This window comes from Rana temporaria, chromosome 4 (assembly GCF_905171775.1).
Source record: "Rana temporaria chromosome 4, aRanTem1.1, whole genome shotgun sequence".
Classification (NCBI taxonomy): Eukaryota; Metazoa; Chordata; class Amphibia; order Anura; family Ranidae; genus Rana; species Rana temporaria.
The window spans coordinates 288,379,283-288,403,764 of NC_053492.1; the positions used below are offsets into that span (position 1 = coordinate 288,379,283).

At 45.1% G+C, this 24,482-nt stretch overlaps 1 protein-coding gene across 1 annotated transcript in view; it reads left to right on the forward strand.

The window, feature by feature from the left end:
- LOC120937308 (enoyl-[acyl-carrier-protein] reductase, mitochondrial-like) overlaps positions 1–24,482 on the forward strand; it is a 122,696-nt gene that overhangs the window by 17,333 nt on the left and 80,881 nt on the right. Inside the window, exons 2-3 of the mRNA XM_040350412.1 lie at positions 6,727–6,824; positions 7,043–7,174. Coding sequence (XP_040206346.1) covers positions 6,727–6,824; positions 7,043–7,174 — 230 coding nt within the window. The remainder of the gene's footprint in view (positions 1–6,726; positions 6,825–7,042; positions 7,175–24,482) is intronic.

The window sequence follows — 24,482 nt, forward strand, 5'->3', positions numbered from 1 at the left end:
GTAACATCTGCCAAACCAATACTGTAAGCTCCTTTCTCATCTGCCCCACTAGACTGTACCACACTGATTCACTGCCACACCTCTGTTCCCCCTGCTCATCTGCTACACCAATACACAGCACTGCTCATCTGCCCACTGCTGAACCCCCTTCTCATCTCTTCCACCACTGTACCTCCTGCTAATCCCCCCCTTCTCATCTCTTCCACCACTGTACCTCATGCACATCTCCCCCACAGCTGATCTCCCCCTTCTTATCTATTCCAACACTGTACCTCCTGCACATCTCCCCCACAGCTGATCTCCCCCTTCTTATCTATTCCAACACTGTACCTCCTGCACATCTCCCCCACAGCTGATCTCCCCCTTCTTATCTATTCCAACACTGTACCTCCTGCACATCTCCCCCACAGCTGATCTCCCCCTTCTTATCTATTCCAACACTGTACCTCCTGCACATCTCCCCCACAGCTGGTCCCCCCCTTCTCATCTATTCCAACACTGTACCTCCTGCACATCTGCCCCACTGCTGTTTTAGTTTAAGAAAATGCACAGTTAAAAATTACTTTATTATCATCATGTCTTACCATTGTGCCTTGGTGCATTGGGAGTACTCTGTAGTTGGCTACTCTGTGGTTGGCTACTCTGTGGTTGGCTTGAGGAAATACTGCTGCTGTTGCTGCTGAAAGACATTGAAGGTCCATCTTCTGATAAGTTTGATGCATCAGTGGAGAGTCCATCAACTGTTTCTGAAAATAAACATATGGTTAGATATTATATTTTAAATGGTAAGCAGAGCGATATCCTATGCCAAGTTTTAAAAAAAAAACTTACCAAAGGGGTCTACCATGGATTCGAGAATTACAGTTGCAGAGTCCAGACCTCCCTCCCTGCCTTGGTTTGCTGGCCGATGACCGTAAATGGCGTCCATGGCGTCGTACCACCTCCAAGCAGTTGGACAGTTTCCACTACGGCTGTTGGCGTCCTTAATTTTTTTATATTGTGCTTTAAGCTTTTTAAGCTTTTCCCTACACTGGCCCGACGTCCGTTCAAATCCCTCGGCTGCCATCCGCTGAGAAATATCTTTATAGACCTTTTCATTTCTCACTGATCCATCAAGCTCACTCTGAATAACGCCATCGCCGATGATTGCTAAGAACGTAGATAGTTCCTCAGATAACCAGACCCTGCTGTTGTTTGCTGGCATCCTTCTCCTTTATATGGACTAATAACACGACGTGGTGATTGTTTGGCGCTTTGCTTTGACGTCAGCATTGATGTTTTCTGACCACCAATCAGTGGAAAGTACTGTGTGACGCCAGTAGCTCCGCTCTAACCGTACCGTTCCATTTTCTATGGACCCACATGAGAAGCAGGACCCTGAATTGTGCGGTACGGTTCGGTTTTATGGCACGCTTTCATAATGGAAACACCCAAAATAGCGTACCGTACCGAACCGTACCGAACCGATCCGCTCAGTGGAAACGAGGCATTAGTGTCCCCATCAGGATCCCTTCCTTACATCAGTGTCCCCATCAGGGTCACTTCTTACATCAGTGTCTCCATCACAGTTCCTCCTTACATCAGGTTCCACATTAGAGTCCAGCCTTACATCAGTGTCCCCATCAGAGTCCTTCCTTTAATCAGGGTGCCCATCAGAGCCCCCTCTTTCATAATGTCCTCATCAGATTTTCCATACCTCTTTATTTTGGCTCATAGCATGTAGCAACAGGGCAGGAGACAGGAGATAGAGCAGGTGTGGATGGATGAAGTTAAATCAGGGCCGTCTTTAGCGCAGGGCAAATGGGGAACTTGCCCTGGGCCCAATCTTTGTAGGGGGCCCTGCGCTACCGGTGAATTGGGGCCCCGACGTCAACTTTGCAGAGTGCACAGAGGGCACAGGAGGCTGTATTCCCGATCTAGCCAGCAGTGAGGGGGTGGGACCGGGAGCTTCACAGACGCGCTGACCCCGCCCCATGTAGCCTGTATGCTCAGAACAGAGTGGCTGTAGTTAAAGCAGTGATCAGAGTGGGCGCGTCAGTGGAGCTTCCGGGCCCGCCCCCTCTATACTGGCTGGGGAATACAGAGGTCCGGGGGCGGGGCCATGAGCTCCACTGACGCGCCCACTCCGATCACTGGCTCTAACTACAGCCGCTCTGTTCCAAGTGGAGTTCCCGGTCCCGTCCCCTCTCTGCTGGCTATCGCAAAAATACAGCCTCCTGTGTCCTCTGTGCACTCTGCAAAACTGTCATCTGGGCCCCAATTCACAGTAATCTCATGCAGTTCACAGTATTCTCATGCAGTTCACGGTAATCTCATGCAGTTCACGGTAATCTCATGCAGTATGTCACAGTCTCTGGTAACTTCATGCAGTATGTCACAGTCTCTGGTAATCTCGTGCAGTATGTCACAGTCTCTGGTAATCTCGTGCCGTATGTCACAGTCTCTGATAATCTTGTGCAGTATGTCCGCAGTCTCATGCAGTATGTGACAGTCTCTGGTAATCTCATGCAGTATGTGACAGTCTCTGGTAATCTCCTGCAGTATGTCACAGTCTCTGGTAATCTTGTGCAGTATGTTACAATCTCTGGTAATCTCATGCAGTATGTCACAGTCTCTGGTAATCTCTTGCAGTATGTCCGCAGTCTCTGGTAATCTCATGCTGTATGTCTGCAGTCTCTGGTAATCTTGTGCAGTATGTCCGCAGTCTCTGGTAATCTTGTGCAGTATGTCACAGGCTCTGGTAATCTCATGCAGACTCCAGTATGTCCGCAGTCTCTGGTAATCTCGTGCAGCATGTCTGCAGTCTCTGGTAATCTCCTGCAGTATGTCTGCTGTCTCTAGTAATCTTGTGCAGTATGTCCGCAGTCTCTGGTAATCTCGTGCAGTATGTCACAGTCTCTGGTAATCTCATGCAGACTCCAGTATGTCCGCAGTCTCTGGTAATCTTGTGCAGTATGTCCGCAGTCTCTGGTAATCTCATGCAGTATGTCCGCAGTCTCTGGTAATCTTGTGCAGTATGTTCGCAGTCTCTGGTAATCTCGTGCAGTATGTCCGCAGTCTCTGGTAATCTTGTGCAGTATGACCGCAGTCTCTGGTAATCTCATGCAGTATGTCTGCACTCTCTGACCCTCTCCTGTAGTAAGTGTATTAATGTGTCGCTTTACTTGCTCAATTATTTGGGATTGCTCAACTGCTCCACTGCTCAGTGAGTGGTAATGATATGCATTAACCTATAGCAACCAATCAGTGAGCACTAATAATTTACAACTTTTCCTCTCCTGGACAGAGGCTTCTCTCCCCCCTCTCCAGTCATTTCTATTACTTCTGCTTTATCTCTCACACTGTCCTGATGTCTGTGGGAGATCGCCACATCCACCCCCCCCCCCTCCAGCCTCCTGTTATCTCTTCCTGCTCTAGACGATCTCGGAGCCTATTCTTGCTCTGTATAGTGACCCCTCTCCTCTCCTGTGCCCTTCTCTCTGACCCTCTCCTTTCTATGTGCACAGCCAAACTGGGTGGTGTTTTCTCCTGTCTCTGTGCTGCTGAAACTGCCTCTACTCAGCCAACAGGTAACAGTAACACACTTTCAGGCTTCATATCACTTCTAAGGCCCCATACACACGAGAGGATTTATCCGCAGATACGGTCCAGCGGACCGTATCCGCGGATAAATCCTCTCGTGGATTTCAGAGGATTTCTATGCGATGGCGTGTACACACCATCGCATTGAAATCCGCGCTGAAATCCTCTGCCGATGACGTGTCGCGCCGTCGCCGCTATTATGACGCGGCGACGGGCGCGACGCTGTCATATAAGGAATTCCACGCATGCGTCAAATCATTACGACGCGTGCGGGGAATCCCTTTAGACGGATGGATCCGGTAAGTCTGTACAGACGAGCGGATCCATCCGTTGGAATGGATTCCAGCAGATGGATTTGTTGTGCATGTCAGCAAATATCCATCTGCTGGAAATCCATCCCAGGGGAGATTTATCTGCGGAAAAATATCCGTTGGCGTGTACACACCATAGGATCTATCCGCAGAAACCCATTTGATGGGATTTATCTGCGGATAGATTCTATGGTGTGTATGGGGCCTCATTGTTATGAAGACAACTGTTATTTCAGATTCTATTTTTAGTAAGGGCCCATTCACAAGGGGTACAAACATGCATCTCCCATGCAGGGCTGACGTTTATCAGCACGGGGGTACATAGGTGTTGTGCGCATCCCTGTGTCAGCACCCCATTTATATCTACTGAGACGTGAGGCTGCATGGACACAGCCTCTGTATCCTAATAAGACATGCAGGTGCGAGTCCCAATAGAAGTGAACTTGGTCTAGGTCTAGAGGCTGCATCTAAAGACCACTGTGCTCTGCCTAAAAGCAGCAGTCTCTGTACAGAGGCCTGACATGCCTCTTGCCTTGTTATAACTATAGCAATGCAATTATCAGGGAATGTGAACTTTTGCTGAATGCTAACATTGAAACCATGCTACAGACAGAATGTTTCTCAGTTTCATCTGAATTTAATAAAACCTTTTACCAGAAGAGCAAGATTAATAGCCAAAACATTGCCTGTCATATCACACATCATATAAAAGGAGAACAGGCTTTGCTTACATTTTCCCCATCTGTTCTTTTTTCTTCTTCTTCTTCTCCATTGTAGAAATGGTATCAGCTGCATTTGGTGGGTCTGTATGCACATTCCAGCTCTCTACTGCAGCATGAGACTATGCTGGAAAAAGAATGACGCAAAAGCATGGGATTGGGGAAGAATGGGGGTTTGGGGACTGGTACATACATCGGTAGATGCTCCAAACTTCAGCTTGCAGAGCTTTTTCTTAACACACTGCAACAGAGGTTTTCCATTTGAGGGAGCCACTGCTGTGTCTCAGCCTCAGTGGACGGTGTGTTGACAGTGTCAGTAGACAGCGTGTGGACAGTGTCAGTAGGGCAGTGGACAGTGTGTAGACAGTGTCAGTAGACGGTGTGTGGACAGTGTCAGTAGGGCAGTGGACAGTGTGTGGGCAGTGTCAGTAGATGGTGTGTGGACAGTGTCAGTAGGGCAGTGGACAGTGTCAGTGGACAGTGTCAGGGAAGCAAATGATGGTGTCAGTAGGGCAGTGGACAGTGTCAGTAGGGCAGAGGAAGTTTTCAGTAGGGCGGTGGGTGGTGTGTGAATAGTGCCAGTAGAGCAGTGTATGGTGTCAGAAGAGCATGTGGACAATGTCAGAAGGGCAGAGGTTGGTTTGTATTTGTATTATTTTATTTATAATTTTTTGTAATTTTTCTTAATTCTTTTTCTATAATATAATTTTTTTACAGTTTTTTAGGAGCCATATTGGGGGGCTTTGGTAAAATATCTCATCTTTAATACAGAGAAAGGGACTGAGGAAAGAGATAACCCGGCCCCTTTCTCTGCAGCATCAGCTGGACTGCACAGTGAATGAATAGGAAGTGCTCTGTGCTGCTTCCCATTCATTCACAAGCTGAAGCATGGTAAACACAGTAAACTGCTTTAGTTATGAACTGACACATTCGGTGATCGGTACCGATCACTGATTGTATTCATTCAGAAAAGAAAGTGGCCAGTAAATAACATATAAATAACATATCCCTGCCCTCCATTCGGACACAACCCTCACAGCAGCCAGTGAGAGTGGTTATAAGGGGAACCCAGCAGGGCTGCAGGAGAGGAGGTCCAATGGAGCACACAGGGCCAGGCAACACCAAGAAGAGGAACCTGGAGAGGAGGGGTTGCATTTGTTGGAACTGATGGCTGTATTTTCTTCCCTGCAGCCGCAGAGAAGAGGGCATTACCAGCATTTAGCTGCTGTAAGGAGGAAAATACAGCCATCAGTTCAACTAAAGGATGCCCCCATCACCTCTCTTCTCCAGTTTTTTGGGGCAGCCAACAAGGGATGCAATCTACCTGTTACCTGCCTGTGATCGATGGATAGATCACAGTTAATGGATTGCAGACTCCCGCTCTAGACCATTCTAGATCATTGCTTGGGTTTATTAATATTTGATGCTTGCATTTATAAATATTCAATGCTCCCCCTCCAATGCCCCTTGCTGTTTTCATGCAGCCTGGATTCATTGGTCACATGTTTTAAAATGACCATTTTACTCTAAAAGGTCTGTCTTTTTGTCAGAGCAATCTTTATGATAAGGTAATAAAGAATTTAATTCAAAATACTAACAATAACGTACAAAGCCATCCACAACTCTGCCCCCAGCTACATCACTAACCTAGTCTCAAAATACCAACCTAATCATCCTCTTTGTTCCTCCTAAGACCTCCTGCTCTCTAGCTCCCTTGTCACCTCCTCCCATACTTGCCTCCGGGACTTCTCCTGAGTCTCTCCCATCCTTTGGAATTACCTACCCCAATCTGTCCGACTATCTCCAACTCTATCCACTTTTAAGTGATCCCTGAAAACTTTTCTCTTCGAGAAGCCTATCCTACTTTCACCTAGCAACTGTACTTTTATTTTCTACTTCAGCTCATCCCCCACAGTTATTACCCTTTGGATCATTTGACCCTCCCTCCTAGATTGTAAGCTGTACTGAGCAGGGCCCTTTGATTCCTCCTGTATTGAATTGTATTGTAAGTGTACTGTCTGCCCTAACGTTGTAAAGCACTGCGCAAACTGTTGTTGCTATATAAACCCTGTATAATAATAATAATAATGCTAAAATTATTATTTCATCCCCAGGCTAGAAAATATTCCCATTCCTTACACTGGCCATGATGATATCCATATCAGGATGTTGGCTGCTCCAGTTAATCCTGCAGATGTTAACATGTTACAAGGTAGGCACTTACTAGAGTCATAACGGCTATGTGAAATATTAACAGACAGACAAGACAGATATTCATTATTAGTTAGTCTGGTTCTCTGTCTGTGTGTCCTCTCATTTGCTTAAATATCCTACCTGTCTGACAATTGATCTTTGACTTGGTTATTGATTGAGTGCATCAGTGTATAACAGTTCTGAGTTTCAGTAGTAATCATTGTTGAAATTTTGCAGGAAATTATGGGATTTTACCCCACTTGCCAGCAGTAGGTGGCAATGAAGGAGTTGGAGAAGTAATTCAAGTTGGTCATGAAGTAAAAAGCATAAAACCAGGACAATGGGTGGTTCCAATTGACTGTGGCTTTGGTGAGTTCTTTAAAGTTATTAAAAAATATGGTACATCTAAAACTGCACATCGATTCATGTTGTTATTGTGGATCTCCATTTTGAAATTGGCATTTCCCTATAGTAACCCTTTGTAAGTTACAGCGGGATCCTCATCCTGTTATTGTTTGATTGCTGTGAGGAATAACATACATAATCAGACAATATGCTTATACAGTTGGTGAAATTTGAACTCACCATTTCCTGTCCTGCACAAGTTTCATTTGAAATGCAGCCTCTGAAGGTAAAAATCAATAAACACTTAAAAAATCGTACCATCATCCAGAATTTAGATATAGAGAAATTGGTTCTGAGGTCTCCAAACCAGAGAGCCAAAGAAGGGGGGGGGGGCATTTTGGACTAATATGAATATAAATGGGTAGATTCACGTAGAATGGCGTATGTTTGTGCGGGCGTAACGTATCCTATTTACGTTACTCCTCCGCAACTTTTATAGGCAAGTGCCGTATTCTCAAAAAAAAGTTGCGGCGGCGTAGCGTAAATAGGCCGGCGTAAGCCCGCCTAATTCAAATTGTGAAGAGGTGGGCTTGTGTTATGTAAATTAACCCTGATTTCACGGCATGCGCCGTCCGTGGAATTTCCCAGTGTGCATTGCTCCAAAGTACGCCACAAGAACGTCATTGGTTTCGACGTGAACGTAAATGACGTCCAGCCCCATTCACGGACGAATTACACAAACGACTTAAAAAATAAAAAAAATTACGCGGGAACGATGGCCATACTTAACATTGGTACGCCGCAGTTACGCCATCATATAGCAGGGGTAAATTTACGCCGGGAAAAGCCTAACGTAAACGGTGTATCTGTACTGCGTCGGCCGGGCGTACGTTCGTGAATTCGTGTATCTAGCTGATTTACATATTTCTAAGCGTAAATCAACGTACACGCCCCTAGTGGCCAGCGTAAATATGCAGTTACGATCCAACGGCATAAGAGACTTAGGCCAGTCGGATCTAAGGGAAATCTATGCGTAACTGATTGTAAGAATCAGGCGCATAGATACGACTGGCCAGACTCAGAGATACAACGGCGTATCTGGAGATACGCCATTTTATCGCTTTTGAGAATCTGGCCCAAAGTGTACAAACACAGATATAAAAATATATAAGAAACATTTTTATTAAATACAACATCAGAAAAAACAGGGGGTGAAAAATAAAAGAATTAACGACCAACACAACACCAGTATAATAATCCCCAAGAGGGGGAGAAGAACAGTGGGTTGAGAGTCATGACAATCATCTTGACTAGTTTTGCGGCTATAGTCGCTTCATCAGAAGCATGTCTAAAATTAAAACGACAAACAATTCAAGATTTTCCTAGCTTGTGACGGAAAATATTGATTATATGAAGACAGGAGGCGAGTATCTTATGCATTAATCCTTCTTTATTAATGCTCACAGCAGAAATGTAAAACATCTTAACGTAAGTATTAAAAAGAAAACTGTAAGAACTACGTATCCCAGCAGCCCCTGTGCCTTAGCCACTCCTATCCCAGTGTCTATAAATGGGCTGCTCTCTCCTGATTCCTCCTCTTTCTTTGTGTGAACCTTGAGGTGTCTTTATCAGGATCCTTACGTGAATCGTGTCTTCAACTGTCAATTCTTCGGCCAGCCGGCCCATGACTTCTTAACTGAAGACTTCTGCGGTAGCATCAACAGGTCCCAACGTGATGGACCAACTGGGCGACCTTGACCCACTGGACATCCAGAAGCCGGGGAACATCACCCGAACGACAGGTCGCAATCATATGCCAAACAGGAACACCATCAATAACCTGAAACAAAACCCAAGACCATGAGAGGGTTGGGAAGGGAGGGAAGATACTCGCCTCCTGTCTTCATATAATCAATATTTTCCGTCACAAGCTAGGAAAATCTCGAATTATACATCAGACAGGAGGCTCATATCTTATGCAAGTTCAAAGCTTAACCTGACATTCACAGTATTGTTAGAACAATTGATATCTCAAAACATAGTATCATAAGACAGACATAGCGACATGCTCCTCCGGTCTGAAGTAAAACAGGCGAAAGACGGTCTCAGAAGACCAGTCAGCCGCCAGTAATAGGTCAGAAAGAGAACCTCCGGACGCCACCACCTTGGTGGCCATGGCACCTCTGGATGAGTGTGCTCCAAATAGGGTAACGTCTATACCCGCCATTGCCATGATTGATCTAACCCAACGTGCCAAGGTAGCCGGGGTGACCGGGTGGTGAGGTCTCCTGTCGGATATTAGGAGTTGGGAAGACCCCGGGTTCGTAGGTCTTTCGTGTTTGTCTCGTAAGCCTGTAGGCACCTAACCACGCAGAGTCGTGGGTGTGCAGAAAAATAGGGGTAGAACACCGAATGAAGGCCCGTTTTGGTTCTGCGGACTACCGTGAACTTTACCCCTTGAGGTGAAAATTGGCGTCTGGAAATGTCCAAGGCCCTAACGTCTGAGACACGTTTGATGGAGATCAGGCATAACAGTACTGTTAGTTTAAAAGACAGTAACTTGAGAGACAGTGAATCGTTGTCCTCCCAACCTGAGAACATGTCAAGGACCTTGGAGACATCCCAGGTGGATTGATATTTAGGCCGAGGGGGTCGTTTGAACCTGATGCCTCGTAGCAGTCTGCAGATCAGGGGGTGTTTGCTGATTGGCAGAGAATCCACCGGATAATGGTAGGCCGAAATGGCCGACCTGTATATATTAATGGTACTGTATGACCTGCCGGAGTTGAAGGACTCCGCCAGGTAATTAGTTATGACGGTTACAGGGGCACGCACGGGATCAGCCTGCCGTTGGTCACACCAACGCACCCAGAGTTTCCAGGCTGATCGATATGCTGCCCAAGTCCCGGGGGCCCAGGCCACGGCGAGGAGATCTCTAGCCGAGTTTGAAAGGCCGTCGTGAGTGTCCGGCACCCCGAGACCAACCATGCTAGGAGTGTCAGTGTGCCCTCCTCCACCAGGGGATGAATGCCCTTGGTCGGGTGGGAGAGGATGTGTGGGAACTGGGGAAGAAGCCTGGGATGGTCGATGGCCAATCCCAGTAGAAGAGGAAACCATGGTTGTGTTGGCCACCATGGCGTGATCAGAACCACAGTCGCCTTCTGGTTCGCAATCTGCAGCAGGACCCTGGGGATCATCGAGAATGGGGGAAACGCGTATTGTGTTCCCCCTGTCCAAGATTGGCGGAAAGCGTCCACTGCCGCGGACCCTGGGTCCGGTCTCCAGCTGAAAAACCGGGGCAGTTGGTGATTGAGGCGTGAGGCGAAGAGGTCTATGTCTAGGGGGCCCCAAAGTCGATTCAGGTGGGCGAAGACTGGTCGGTCCAAACACCAATCGCTGGAATCGATAAGGTATCGAGAATTCCAGTCTGCGACAGTGTTGGACGTACCCGGAATGTACTCCGCCATCAGGATGATGTCTCGAGACAGACAGAAGTGCCATATCTCTGTAGCGATGTCCGCCAAGATCTTGGATCTGGTGCCTCCTAAGCGGTTGATGTATTGAACCGCTGCAATATTGTCCATACGTAATAAAAACGCAACAGTTGGACCGTTCTGCTAGGAAACTCTGAATAGCGAAGAGTGCCGCTGAGAGTTCCAAAGCGTTGATGTGCAAGAGGGATTCTTCTCTGGACCAGGTCCCTCCCGTCGAGGTCTCCCCTAGACGGGCGCCCCAACCCCGACGACGTCCGGACGTGAATTGAAGATTGTCCTGCCGTTCCACTCTGTGGCATGTTTGAGCCACCATCTGAGTTCGACCTGGGCTTCCGAGGAAATGGGTATCTCGTCCGCGTAGTGGAGACCCTGTCGTAGATGTAGAATTTTCAGTCTCTGGAGTGCCCTGTAATGCAGGGGGGCCGGAAATATGGCCTGAATGGATGCTGCTAGCAGGCCTACTATGCGGGCCAGTACGCGTAGGGATAAGAACCCTTTGCGAAGTACTGCTCTGATCTCTTTGCGGATCAGGGCCAATTTCTCGCTGGGCAGGCGAAGGACAGCAAGCTTGGTGTCTACCGAGAAGCCGAGGAAGTCCATCTCTTGAGCAGGTATGAGAACCGACTTTTCCTGATTGATCAGGAAGCCTAGACCTTGTAGAAGGTTGATCGCCCAAGTCATGTGGCGGAATGCTTGGGTCTTGGAGTAAGCTATTATGAGGATGTCGTCCAAATAAATGATCAGACGTACACCTCTGCTCCTCAGCGATGCTACGACCGGCTTCAGGAGCTTCGTAAAGCACCATGGGGCGGATGACAGTCCGAATGGAAGGCATGTAAACTGCCAAGTGCGTCCCCACCACCTGAAACGGAGAAGGTGTTGAGATTCTTGGTGCATGGGGATGGTGAGGTAGGCGTCTTTTAGGTCGACCTTCGCCAACCAGTCTCCCGGGACGAGGAGATCTCGGAGGCAATGGATGCCTTCCATCTTGAAGTGTCGATATGCGACATGTTGGTTCAAGTTCCGCAGGTTTATGACCGGACGATAGCCCCCCCCTTTCTTCTTGACTAAGAAGAGATTGCTGAGGAACCCCGGGGAAGAAGGGTCGACTTCGATCACTGCATGTTTGAATATGAGTTCCTGGAGTTCGTTGTCTATTAGAGACACATTTTGTTCCGTAAACTGAATGGGGGGCGGTATTACTCCCATATTCGGTGGGGATAAAAGATCTATCTGGAACCCTGCAATCGTATTCAGTATCCATGAGTCTGCCGTAATCGCAGACCAAGCGTGGATAAAAAATCTTAGACGGCCCCCCACGGGTGTGAGGGACATGGGAATGTGCGTGGTACTCACCAGAATACGGTCGGGAACGAGGGTATCCTCTATGACCGCGTCCCCTCCACGGTCTGCCGCGTGGCGGGAAGAAGGGTGCAGGTTGCGCTGTGGTGGTGTACGGAGTGGGAGCCTGGTTGTAGTGAGGTTGTGCGGCTGATCTCTGGAATGGTCTGCCGTTGTTATAGCGGCCGGCAGAACGGCCCCTACTTCTGCCGGCCGGGGGAAAAACTCTAGTACTACCCGCTTTTTTGAGAGGCGTTTGAGCCTTGTCATGGCTATTAAACATGCCCACTAATTTATTGATGTCCTTCACAAGGGAATCACCAAATAACATGCCCTCTGCTGCGGGGCCTGGCTCAGATTCCGCCAGATGGGCCAGTTGCGGATCAAGCCGCATGAGGATTGAGCGCCTGCGCTCGACGGAGCAGGCAGTATTGGCGTTGCCCGTCAGGCATATGGCTCTTTGGGCCCAGCCACGCAATTGTGCCAGATCAACTGACTGGCCAGTCGTTGCGGCCAGATTTAGGATTTTGGTCAGGGGACCGAATAAATCCAGAATACGATCTTGTATGTTTTTAAAAGACCTGTCTATCCCTTTCTTGGGGAGTTTTCCCATTTTAGCAGGTATTTTGCTAGGATGGGGTCCACTTCGGGTGTAATAACCGCTTTCATGGGAATGTGGGGGCGAGGACATTCTGCCCTAAGTTTATTGCGGTTTGACTTTTCCAGGGGTCTACGTGCCCACAGTTCAATGTACTGTGACACGTGGGGAAGGGGAGACCAGTCCCCAGATCGTGGATGGGAAATGGCGTCCGGGTTGAATAGCGGTTCACCCCTGGCGTCCATAATGTCTTTGCCCTGATTGTCAGGGTTGGCATCCTGTAGGAGTGCCGGTGCCCCCGCATCCTCGTCATAGTAGTCAGACCCTGAGACCTCGGACCCGTCCGACTCAGCGGACGAGTCGTCGTCTGACTCGATGACATACGAGTCTGGTTTGGTCCGTTTGGCGGACCCATGCCTCTTATATGACTCCCTGAGGCCCAGGGGTTGAAGGGGGTCTGACGGATGCGTGGGGTGGCAGTCCGTGTAGGGATCTGCTCCAAGCATATTCTTTGCTTCCCCTGCCGGGGAGTCATAACCTGTCACCGTATGCTTCCTTTTTTGGGAAGCTTTTCCTTTTTTTACGGTCGGTATATTGCCATGAGGCGTGGGCTCAGGGGGGGGGGGGGGGGTTTTGAATAGCCTTAGATAAGCTGGCAGCTGCAGCTAATGCTGATTGAATGGACCTATTGATGATGTCCTGGAGCTGGGCAGCATTTAACATTTGTGCTGGTTCCAGCAGCAGCTCCTGCTCTGTAGTGGGGGGGGAGCCCTCCTCTGACATGTTGTTATTTTGTGCAGGGAAACATTCTGGGGTAAAGGAAAGGCTCAGGCTAACTGATAGGGGTTGATAAGAGAGGGGAATAAATTCCCAGGAATGTTGTATAATATCTGATATTAATATGGAACTCACTACTTCCTAGCAGGCACAACCTCCGACCACCAGCGCTGACTGGCTTGCGGTGGGAGGAGAGCCTGCTGAAATCGCCCTCCATGGAGGAAGTCTCGCGAGACTACGATCCCAGGGCTCCTATTGGTCAGAGGACGGAAGTGAAGCCCGACCCCCGAGTCCTGCGCGCGTCGCGATTGGACAGGGGAGCGGCGCTGTGGATTGGTTACAGGGAGGCGCGGGATCCGCCTCCCTGTACCGCGCCAAAGCTCTCCTGAGGGGAGAGAAGCCTGATGACAAAATGGCGCAGATTCGATCGAGTGTGGATGTGGGCCACCGCTGATCGCAGCGTCACCAGGTATTTAAGTAGAGGGTTGCAGAAGGTATCACTGTCTAGAAAAAACACAGTGAAGCGATGGGGCAGTGCAGGATCCCTGGCAAAAGTACCATGCAAGTGACCACTCATAAAAGTCAGCAAATACCATCCAGGAACACAACACTTCTGATCAAGAAACATACAATAATCATCATACCAATAAAAAATATATATATATATATTAATAATACATGTATATTATTATCAATGGTTATCAATATTAAATCAGCGACTACTTATCTTAGATGCTCTGCCGTGAGCAGAAAGAAAGAGGAATCAGGAGAGAGCAGCCCATTTATAGACACTGGGATAGGAGTGGCTAAGGCACAGGGGCTGCTGGGATACGTAGTTCTTACAGTTTTCTTTTTAATACTTACGTTAAGATGTTTTACATTTCTGCTGTGAGCATTAATAAAGAAGGATTAATGCATAAGATATGAGCCTCCTGTCTGATGTATAATCAACAGTTATACATTGAACAACAAATGCAAAAGGTAGATTGGGGAACTGCACAAGTTTCAGTTTAGTTCAGTTTAATACATAAGGATCACTAGAGAGATGAAGATATTTCCCTGAGAATCACATCTGGGGAGATATCTGCTTATCTTTAAATGACATACACATATTCCATTGAATAGGAAAGGGTCATAAAAGATTTTCCAACTTCAGTAGCAGTAGCAACCAACCAACTCAAACATCCAAACTACTTATCACCCCTAAGGCCACGTACACACCACCGGATCTCCGCTGGAAACGATCCGACGGATCGTTTCCAGCGGAGATTCTTTCTTCCGGATTTGGATCCGATGGCGTGTACACACCATCGGATCCAAATCCGTGCGGAATTCATCCGCGGTGACGTGTCGCGCCGTCGCCGCGACGATGACGCGGTGACGTGCGCGACGCTGGAAGGTAAGTACTTCCACGCATGCGTCGAAACATTACGACGCATGCGAGGGAGGGGAGCGGACGGATTGATCCGGTGAGTCTGTACAGACCACCGGATCAATCCGCTGGAGCCGATTCAAGCGGATAGATTTCTTAGCATGCTAAGAAATTTATATCCGCTTTAAATCGATCGGCCCGAGGAATCTCCGCGGATAAATATCCGCTAGGCCGTACAGACTACTGGAACTCATCCGCGGATCAATCCCAGCGGATAGATCCGGTCGTGTGTACAAGGCCTCAGAGCTTGGTCCAGAAATTACAAGTTATTCTAAGAGTTTGGAAAGTTGATAGTAATAATCACCACCTAAGGGGCTTAGTCATTAAAATTAGCAAAACATTGTTTTTTCACAGAGGAAAGATAATTTTTTCAGCTTCCTTCCACTGAAAAACTGCGCATTGGTGCAATGACCAGATCAGATTTATGAATGGACAACATTGTCCCAATAGGTACAGTATTTCACATTGAAATATAGTAAAATATTGATTTTGACCATTTATAAATAAAAACACCTTTGAAAGCGAAAGCATTTAACAACAATTTAAAGATGATTTAAAGATCACCATTTAAAGACAACTGTGCAGATTTATCAAGCTACAGTGACAGTTAATGTGTGTTCAATATTGCTTAAGAATGCTTATGTCATGGTAGAATGACATACTATAATGTCTGAGCCTTAATCACAACTTGGAGTGTTCTAATCTAAATGATAATGCAGCTTGATGAATTAGGGCAAAAGACCACTAACCATGTACAGTATATAAGCCATACATCATTCTAAGGAGAAATATACTTTAACCCAAAGTTATATATTTTTTTACAATATAATATATATATATATATATATATATATATATATATATATATATATATATATATATACTGTATATATATATATTTTTTTTTGTAGCAGAGCGTCCCAGAGAAAGCCGGGAAAAGTCCTGTTTGGGTTTTTTACATCTCCCAGGCTCCTCTCATATACATTCAGGGATCTCTGATCCATGGTCCAGTTCGGGTCTTGATCCTCTCCACCAGGCCAATTTAAACTTACCTGAGGCAGACAGACAGACAGTGCTCTTGTCCTGGGAATCTCTGACAACTTCTGTCTAGGAGAGCAAAAGGTTGGTAAAAGTTATTAAAGCGGTTGTAAACCCAAAATTTTCACTTTGCATTTCATAGTGTAGTTTGTTATTAAAAATGAATTGCTACGAGTAATTTTTACTGTACCTGCTTCCTGTCCGAGTTATTAGTATTTTGTCGAGTCATGACGTTAAATGCGCATGCGCCGTATTCCTACTTCATTCCGGCTAGCCGAGACCCGGCCGGAAAGATTCAGTGTGTGGTGTCATTTCCTGTTTTAGGAAACGCCGTCTGTTTCTCCTTCTCCGTGTGACGTACAAGTCACATGGTAAGCATCGCGGGATCTAGTCAGACCCGTCATCCCGCGATACTTGTACGTCACGCGGAGAAGGAGAGACAGACGGCGCAAATTACAAGCTTGAATATCTTTTAACTAGTGCGCATGTGCGGGATTATCGATACAAGGACGTTCTGTGGGCGGAAATACAGAGCGATGCAGACGCGGAAGACCACAGTGGAGATGGCGCCGGCGAATATGCTGCAAAAACTTTTGGATGATGAAGAATATATGCAGTAAGATAACAAATTTATATACATACAAAGTGGTCATTCGATTCATATTTAATTTGCCTTTCAGAAGGTTATGAATATTGTATTGATGTGGGTGGGTTTACAACCACTTTAAGCTGTGTATGTGGAAGCTGAAAAGCGGTAGGCTTGCTCGGCCTGGTAGTTAGGACCTATAAATATTGTATAGTTAGTGCCGAGACACGGCTAGGTTTTCGTTTGGCTATTTTTGTTCTTATTTGTTTTCTGGAACACTTTACAGCACCTGTACATAGACTTGTATATACCGTATATACTCGAGTATAAGCCAAGTTTTTCAGCACATTTTTCGAGTCACCTTTTTGCACCTGATCTCCCGAACTTTGGGGACCCGGTACCAGCCGGCCATAGGTCTCCTGGACCCAGTACTTGTACACACATGTAGCACCACTCTTCCTCTGCAAGTGTGCAACGTTTGTTGTCTGGGGGACCTACGGCTGGGGAGCACTGATTTTTCAAAGCTGGGCACCCCTTCCATAGACTCCCATGTTAAACGTCAGTCTATTCATGGACACAGTGAGGCATGGGCACAGTGAGGCATGGACACAGTGAGGCATGGACACAGTGAGGCATGGACACAGTGAGGCATGCACATGGACACAGTGAGGCAAAGTGAGGCACAGTGAGGCATGCAGATGGACTCCCTAGGCATATACTCGAGTCAATAAGTTTTCCCATTTTTTTGTGGTAAAATTAGGTGCCTAGGCTTATATTCTGGTCGGCTTATACTTGAGTATATACGGTATCACAAATAAACACTGCACTGTTTGTCACAACTTCACTGGATTTGGTATCTGCGCCTGAAAGACTGCTCATCCAAGTGAGCTTTGTACCTGCTACCTGTCCCCCAGGTCACTATAGATATATATATTGTGAACTTTGGGGGTTGTTTAGCTCTGCGGGATTAAGTGCATAAACCGTTAAAGTTGAACCAAAAAAGGGTTTTATTTGTAACCAAACCAAAAACAACACTTCATTCAGCACACGGGGGAAAAATGTTAAAGTAAAAGTCTGCTTGTCTCCAGCATAAACAAAAAAGTCTGCTTGTCTTCAGCACAGCAATTAATCAAAGCAAAGGCACATACGGTTTTTAGGCAGGTCTTCACACCCCAGAACTTTCAGTCCTTCCTGACCCTTTATCAGCTTCTAAGAGGTATACAGCTCTTCAGACAGGTGCACTCCCATACTCCTCATCATGTTCTCTATCAGCACTTCCTGGCCCGGATTCACATACATCGGTGCATATTTATGCCAGTGTAGCGTATCTAATATACGCTATGCCGACGTAGCGCAGAGAGGCAAGCACTGGATTCACAAAGCCAGTGCTGCCAAATCTGCGATGGGTTCCCTCGGCGTAAGCCGTCGTAAGTGGAAGTGGGCGTGAGCCATGCTAATGAGGCGTGACCCCATGATGGACTGAGTGCCATACAAGTACTTAAAATACTGTATATATATATATAGATAGATAGATAGATAGATAGATAGATAGATAGATAGATAGATAGATAGATAGATAGATAGATAGATGTATATCTATCTATCTATATATATATATACACAGCTCCAGAATGGATTACATCGCTGGAATCTTTTTCTTATTTTTCTCTTTTTAATAAAGGACTTGTCCCAAGCTGTCTCCTGTGGTTTTTAACATTTTGACACTTTTTTGTGTGAAATGGTAGAGGTACAATGTACCCCGTTACCAATTCACATAGGAGGGGGCCGGGATCTGGAGGTCCCTTTTGTTAAAGGGGGCTTCCAGATTCCGATAAGCCCCCTGCCCCGCAGACCCCCACAACCACTCGGCAAGGGTTGTGGGGATGAGGCCCTTGTCCTCATCAACATGGGGACATCCTCTCCATGTTGAGGGCATGTGGCCTGGTATGGTTCAGGAGGGGGGCACTCTCTTGTCCCCCTCTTTTCCTGTGGCCTGCCAGGTTGCATGCTCTGATAAGGGTCTGGTATGGATTTTGAGGGGGACCCCTACACCATTTTTATTTTTTTAATTGACGCAAGGTTCCCCTTTATATCCATACCAGACCTGAAGGGCCTGATATGGAATTTGGGGGGACCCCCACGCATTTTTTTTTATGTTTCAGGGTTCCCCTTAATATTCATACCAGACCAAAAGGGCCTGGTAATGGACTAAGGTGGGAACCCATGACGTTTTTTTTCAATTACTTTTATCAGTAGGGATATTTCACTTTTATTGTTTCTCTTTAAGTATTATTAAAATCACTGCTCCCAAAAAAACATCAGTTTTTAAAACTTATTTTTTGCATTGATACATGTCTCCTAGGGCAGGACCCAGGTCCCCAAACACTTTTTATGACAATAACTTGCATATTAACCTTTAAAATTAGCACTTTTGATTTTTCCCATAGACTTTTAAAGGGTGTTCCGCAGTTTTCGAATTTGCTGCGAACACCCCAAATTGTTCGCTATTCGGGCGAACAGGCAAACAGCCAATGTTCGAGTCTAACTCATGTTCGACTCAAACATAAAGCTCATCCCTACTGCCAAATAATTCTGGGGTGCAATGTAGGGCCAATGTCAGAAAATTGTTTCTCCGTCAGAGGTCATGGGTCTTACAGCAGGACAATGACCCAAAGCACAAAAGTCAAAAAGCACCCAGAAATGGTTTAAAATAAAGTGCTGTAGGACACTGAACTAACCAGGAATGAGTCCAGATCTAAATCCCATAGAGCACCTGTGGAGAGATCTCAAAGCAGCAGTTGGGAAAAGGAACCCTTACAATCTGATAAACCTGGAGTAGTTGGCGAAAGAATAGTGGTCCAAAATTCCAGTAGAAAGGTGTAAGAAACTCATTGATGGTTACAGGAAGCAATTGATTTCAGTTATTTTTTCAAGTGTTGTATTACCAAATATAAAATTGGAGGTGCCAATAATTTTGTCCAGTCCATTTTTTGAGTCTTTCGTGGAATGTGTCAGATTTGGCTTTTTGTTTCTCCAATTTCTTATGTTATACCAATACAAACTATAAATAAACCTGAGAATGCATAAACATTTGTAATTGCAGCAATTTTCTGGGTGAAGTGGTGTATTATCTGACAGAACATCAGGGGTACCAATATTTTTGGCCATGACTGTTTGTACACATGCACATGCACACACATACACACACACACAAAAACCAACAACGCAATATGCTAATCTTAGTTACATACAAGGGGAAAGAGCGAGGATTGGGACTTTGCATGAAGCACACGGTAGCAAATGAGTTGCTAAATATAAAAATAACATTTATTAATTCATAATATATAGTTTTTTTATGTAAAAATTGTAACACTTTTTAATTTATTAATAATCTTTATATCAAATTCACAGTTAAGCACTATATAATGATACACAAACCAGCAACATGTCATATATATACACATACACATAATACAGTTGATACCTAGAAACCTGTTGACCTTACTAATCCCTGTCAGTATAGGTAAATAATATTGAGTAAGATGGAAAAAATTCATAAAAATGTGTCATATGTTGAATAAATAACCTATCAAAAAAAGTCTCTGGTCGACCCATGATTAATATTAAATACAGTAGTTGATAGCTTGATGCGTTTCGTGGTCCCTAGCTACTCCTCAGGAGAAAGCCTGTAGTATACATCTATAGATGAGATGCATACATATCTGACTAATCTAGCAGAAACCAAAAATATAAAAAGTATGAAAAAATATATATAATATGAAAAAAAATGATAGATAGATAGATAGATAGATAGATAGATAGATAGATAGATAGATAGATAGATAGATAGATAGATAGATAGATAGATACAATAGATAGATAGATAGATAGATAGATAGATAGATACAATAGATACGATAGATAGATAGATAGATAGATACAATAGATACGATAGATAGATAGATAGATAGATAGATAGATAGATAGATAGATAGATAGATAGATAGATAGATAGATAGATAGATAGATAGATAGATAGATAGATAGAGGTAGGGGACCCCCCTCCTACATTTTACTTACAAAAACCTCTGTGTGTTGATGGTGTGGTATTGAGAATTGAAACCAACTAGGGGCATAATTTCCGGTAACTGTGGCAGTGTGCATGGCGAAGACAACTAAACACAAACAGCATCTGAAGTTGGTATGTGTCCATGAGTTAACCCTGGTATGTAATCAGAATATGAACCCCAAATTAGCACCTCTGTAAAAATGTATGAATTAAGTGTTGTAAATAAGTAATATAATGTAAGTGCATGAGTAATGCAACAGGTGCAGATAATGAAAAGTGAGTGTAATGGCGCATACACGCGATCATTTTTCGGCATGAAAAAAACATCGTTTTTTAAAAATGTCATTTAAAATGATCGTGTGAAGCCCACACACGATCATTTAAAATGATCGTGTGTGGGCTTCAAATAATTTTTCGGGTTCTGAAAAGCGACAAAAAAAAAAATATGAATATGCTGCATTTTTTAACGAAGTTTTAAACAATGTAATTTTTCGGGTTGTAAAAAACTATCGTGTGTGGGATAAAACGACGTTAAAAACCTGCGCATGCTCAGAAGCAAGTTATGAGATGGGAGTGCTCATTCTGGTAAAACTACCATTCGTAATGGAGTAAGCACATTCATCACGCTGTAACAGACAGAAAAGCGCGAATAATCCTTTACTAACACGGAATCAGCTAAAGCAGCCCCAAGGGTGGCATCATCCGCATGGAACTTCCCCTTTACGTGTTGTACATCACCGCGCTTTGCTAGAGCATTTTTTAAAATCGATGGTGTGTGGGCATGTCGTTTTAATGATGAAGTTGGAAAAACTTAGTTTTTTCTACTTGCCGAAAACATCGTTTTTTTTTTCATGCCGAAAAATGATCGTGTGTACGCGGCATTAGAAAGAGAAAAAAGGAGAAAAAGAAAAGGAAAAAGGAAAGGAAATTAAAATAAGATGGAATGAGGAAGTGAAGGGAAGTGAGAAAGTATAACACCAAGAAAAGCCGGAAAAAAACCTGAGAGTAAAAAAGACAACTTTAAAAGTGACTTGTGTAGGTCAAATGATGTGATAATACCTGATGCTGGAAAGTGAGAACCACAGTCCAGGTTGTGTATAGTATCCAGTGTGAGGAAAAAACATCCTGTGTGTCTGACCTAACTAAAGATGATGCCTATTTATGGGTGGGGTGCCACCAAGGCACAACCCCCAACGTCACGCAAGCGTGCAAGAAGAGAAAGGGCGCCATCACTAGGGCGACTAAGCCGCCCAGCATTTGGCACAAAAACAACCTTCCGAGTAGGCTAGCAGATGTAAATCTCTCCGTCGGCGTGGCAGAGTCACAAGGACTCGGCGCGCCCGGTGTGTGAGTCGTTACATCGATGTGCCGTGATAGTGCATCTGCCCACCCCGCTTCAAGAGGAGGCGGAGGGTAAGCGGAAGCCCATAGTGCGCATCGTAGCTCCCGGACTGGATGCAAATCTGGGTGGCTCAACAAAGCCAAACCACAACCATCAAAAGATACATACTAACTATGTGGAATAGTTAAGGATTAAAGAAGGGGTGGACAACAAATGTCTCAAATACAGTTGCAATAAATGAATTGCGGAATGATATGGATTTCTGCACAAATTGGTCATAAAATGTGATCTGATCTTCATCTAAGTCACAACAATAGACAATCACAGTCTGCTTAAACTAATAACACACAAAGAATTAAATGTTACCATGTTGTTATTGAACACATCATGTAAACATTCACAGTGCAGGTGAAAAAAGTATGTGAACCCTTGGATTTAATAACTGGTTGAACTTCCTTTGGCAGCAATAACTTCAACCAAACATTTTGTGTAGTTGCAGATCAGACGTGCAAAACGGTCAGGAGTAATTCTTGACCATTCCTCTTTACAGAACTGTTTCAGTTCAGCAATATTCTTGGGATGTCTGGTGTCAATCGCTTTCTTGAGGTCATGCCACAGCATCTCAATCGGGTTGAGGCCAGGACTCTGACTGGGCCACTCCAGAAGGCTTATTTTCTTCTGTTTAAGCCAGTCTGTTGTTTATTTACTTCTATGCTTTGGGTTGTTGTCCTGTTGCAAAACCCATCTTATGTTGAGCTTCAGCTGGTGGACAGATGGCCTTAAGTTCTCCTGCAAAATGTCTTGATAAACTTTGGAATTAATTTTTCCTTCGATGATAGCAATCCGTCCAGGCCCTGACACAGCAAAGCAGCCCCAAAACCATGATGCCCCACCACCATACTTCACAGTTGGGATGAAGTTTTGATGTTGGTGTGCTGTGCCTCTTTTTCTTCACACATAGTGTTGTGTGTTTCTTCTAAACAACTCAAATTTGGTTTCATCTGTCCACAGAATATTTTGCCAGTACTGCTGTGGAACATCCAGGTGCTCTTGTGCAAACTGTAAACGTGCAGCAATGTTTTTTTTGGACAGCACTGGCTTCCTCTGTGGTATCCTCCCATGAAATCCATTCTTGTTTAGTGTTTTATATATTGTAGATTCACTAACAAGGATGTTGGCATATGCCAGAGACTTTTGTAAGCCTTTAGCTGACACTCTATGATTCTTCTTCACCTCATTGAGCAGTCTGCGCTGTGCTATTGTAGTCATCTTTACATGACGGCCACTTCTAGGGAGAGTAGCAGCAGTGCTGAACTTTCTCCATTTATAGACAATTTGTCTTACCGTGAACTGATGAACAGCAAGGCTTTTGGAGATAATTTTATAACCCTTTCTAGCATTATGCAAGTCAACAATTCTTATTTGTAGGTCTTCTGAGAGCACTTTCGTGCGAGATATCATTCACATCAGGCAATGCTTCTTGTGGAAAGCAAACCCAGAACTGGTGTGTGTTTTTTATAGGGCAGGGCAGCTGTAACCAACACCTCCAATCTCATCTCATTGATTGGCCTCCAGTTGGCTGACACCTCACTCCAATTAGCTCTTGGAGATGTCATTAGTCTAGGGGTTCACATTATTTTTCCACCTGCACTGTGAATGTTTACATGGTGTGTTCAATAAAAACATGGTAACATTTCATTCTTTGTGTGCTATTAGTTTAAGCAGACTGTGATTGTATATTGTTGTGACTTAGATGAAGATCAGATCACATTGTATGACCAATTTGTGCAGAAATCCATATCATTCCAAAAGGGTTCACATACTTTTTATTGCAACTGTATATATGTACAGTATATAGAGGTAGGGGATCCCTGTCCTAAATTTTTTTAGTTACATACAAAGGCCCAGATTCACAAAAGAGATACAACGGCGTATCCCCTGATATGCCGTTGTATCTCTGTTTTAGGGTCTTCCTAACTATGCGACTGATTCATAGAATCAGTTACGCATAGTTAGCCCTAAGATCCGACAGGTGTAATTGAATTACACTGTCGGATCTTAGGATGCAATACCTCGGCCGCCGCTGGGGGGAGTTTGCGTCGTAAACCAGCAAATTAGTAGTTACGGCGATCCACAACGGTTTTTCGCGTTCGCTACGTCGCTGCTAGTCTAGTTTCCCGTCGCAAAGTTAGTCATCATTTTAGCTGCCCTAACTTTACACAGCACATGTATGTGCTGTATAAAGTATGGCCGTCGTTCCCGCATCAAAATTTAAGAATGTTTTGTTCTTGCGTAAGACGTCCGGGAATACGAAAGTACGCTACGCACGTCGCCGTTCGAAAAAATGACATCACTTCGCGCAAAGCACGGCAGGAATTTCAAAACGGAGCATGCGCAGTAGGTCCGGCACGAGAGCGCGCCTAATTTAAATGGCACACGCCCCTTTGAATTACGCGGGCTTACGCCGGAGGCCGCCAGCGTAAGTTTTCATGCAAGTGCTTGGTGAATCAGGCACTTGCGATGAAAACTTGCGGCGGTTTAACGTATCTACGATACGTTACATCGCCGCAGTTCTATGTGAATCTGGGCCAAAGTTACTGTATCTTGGGAAAAGATATTGTTAATAGGCCTGGTTGTCCTTGTGTACAGTAATCT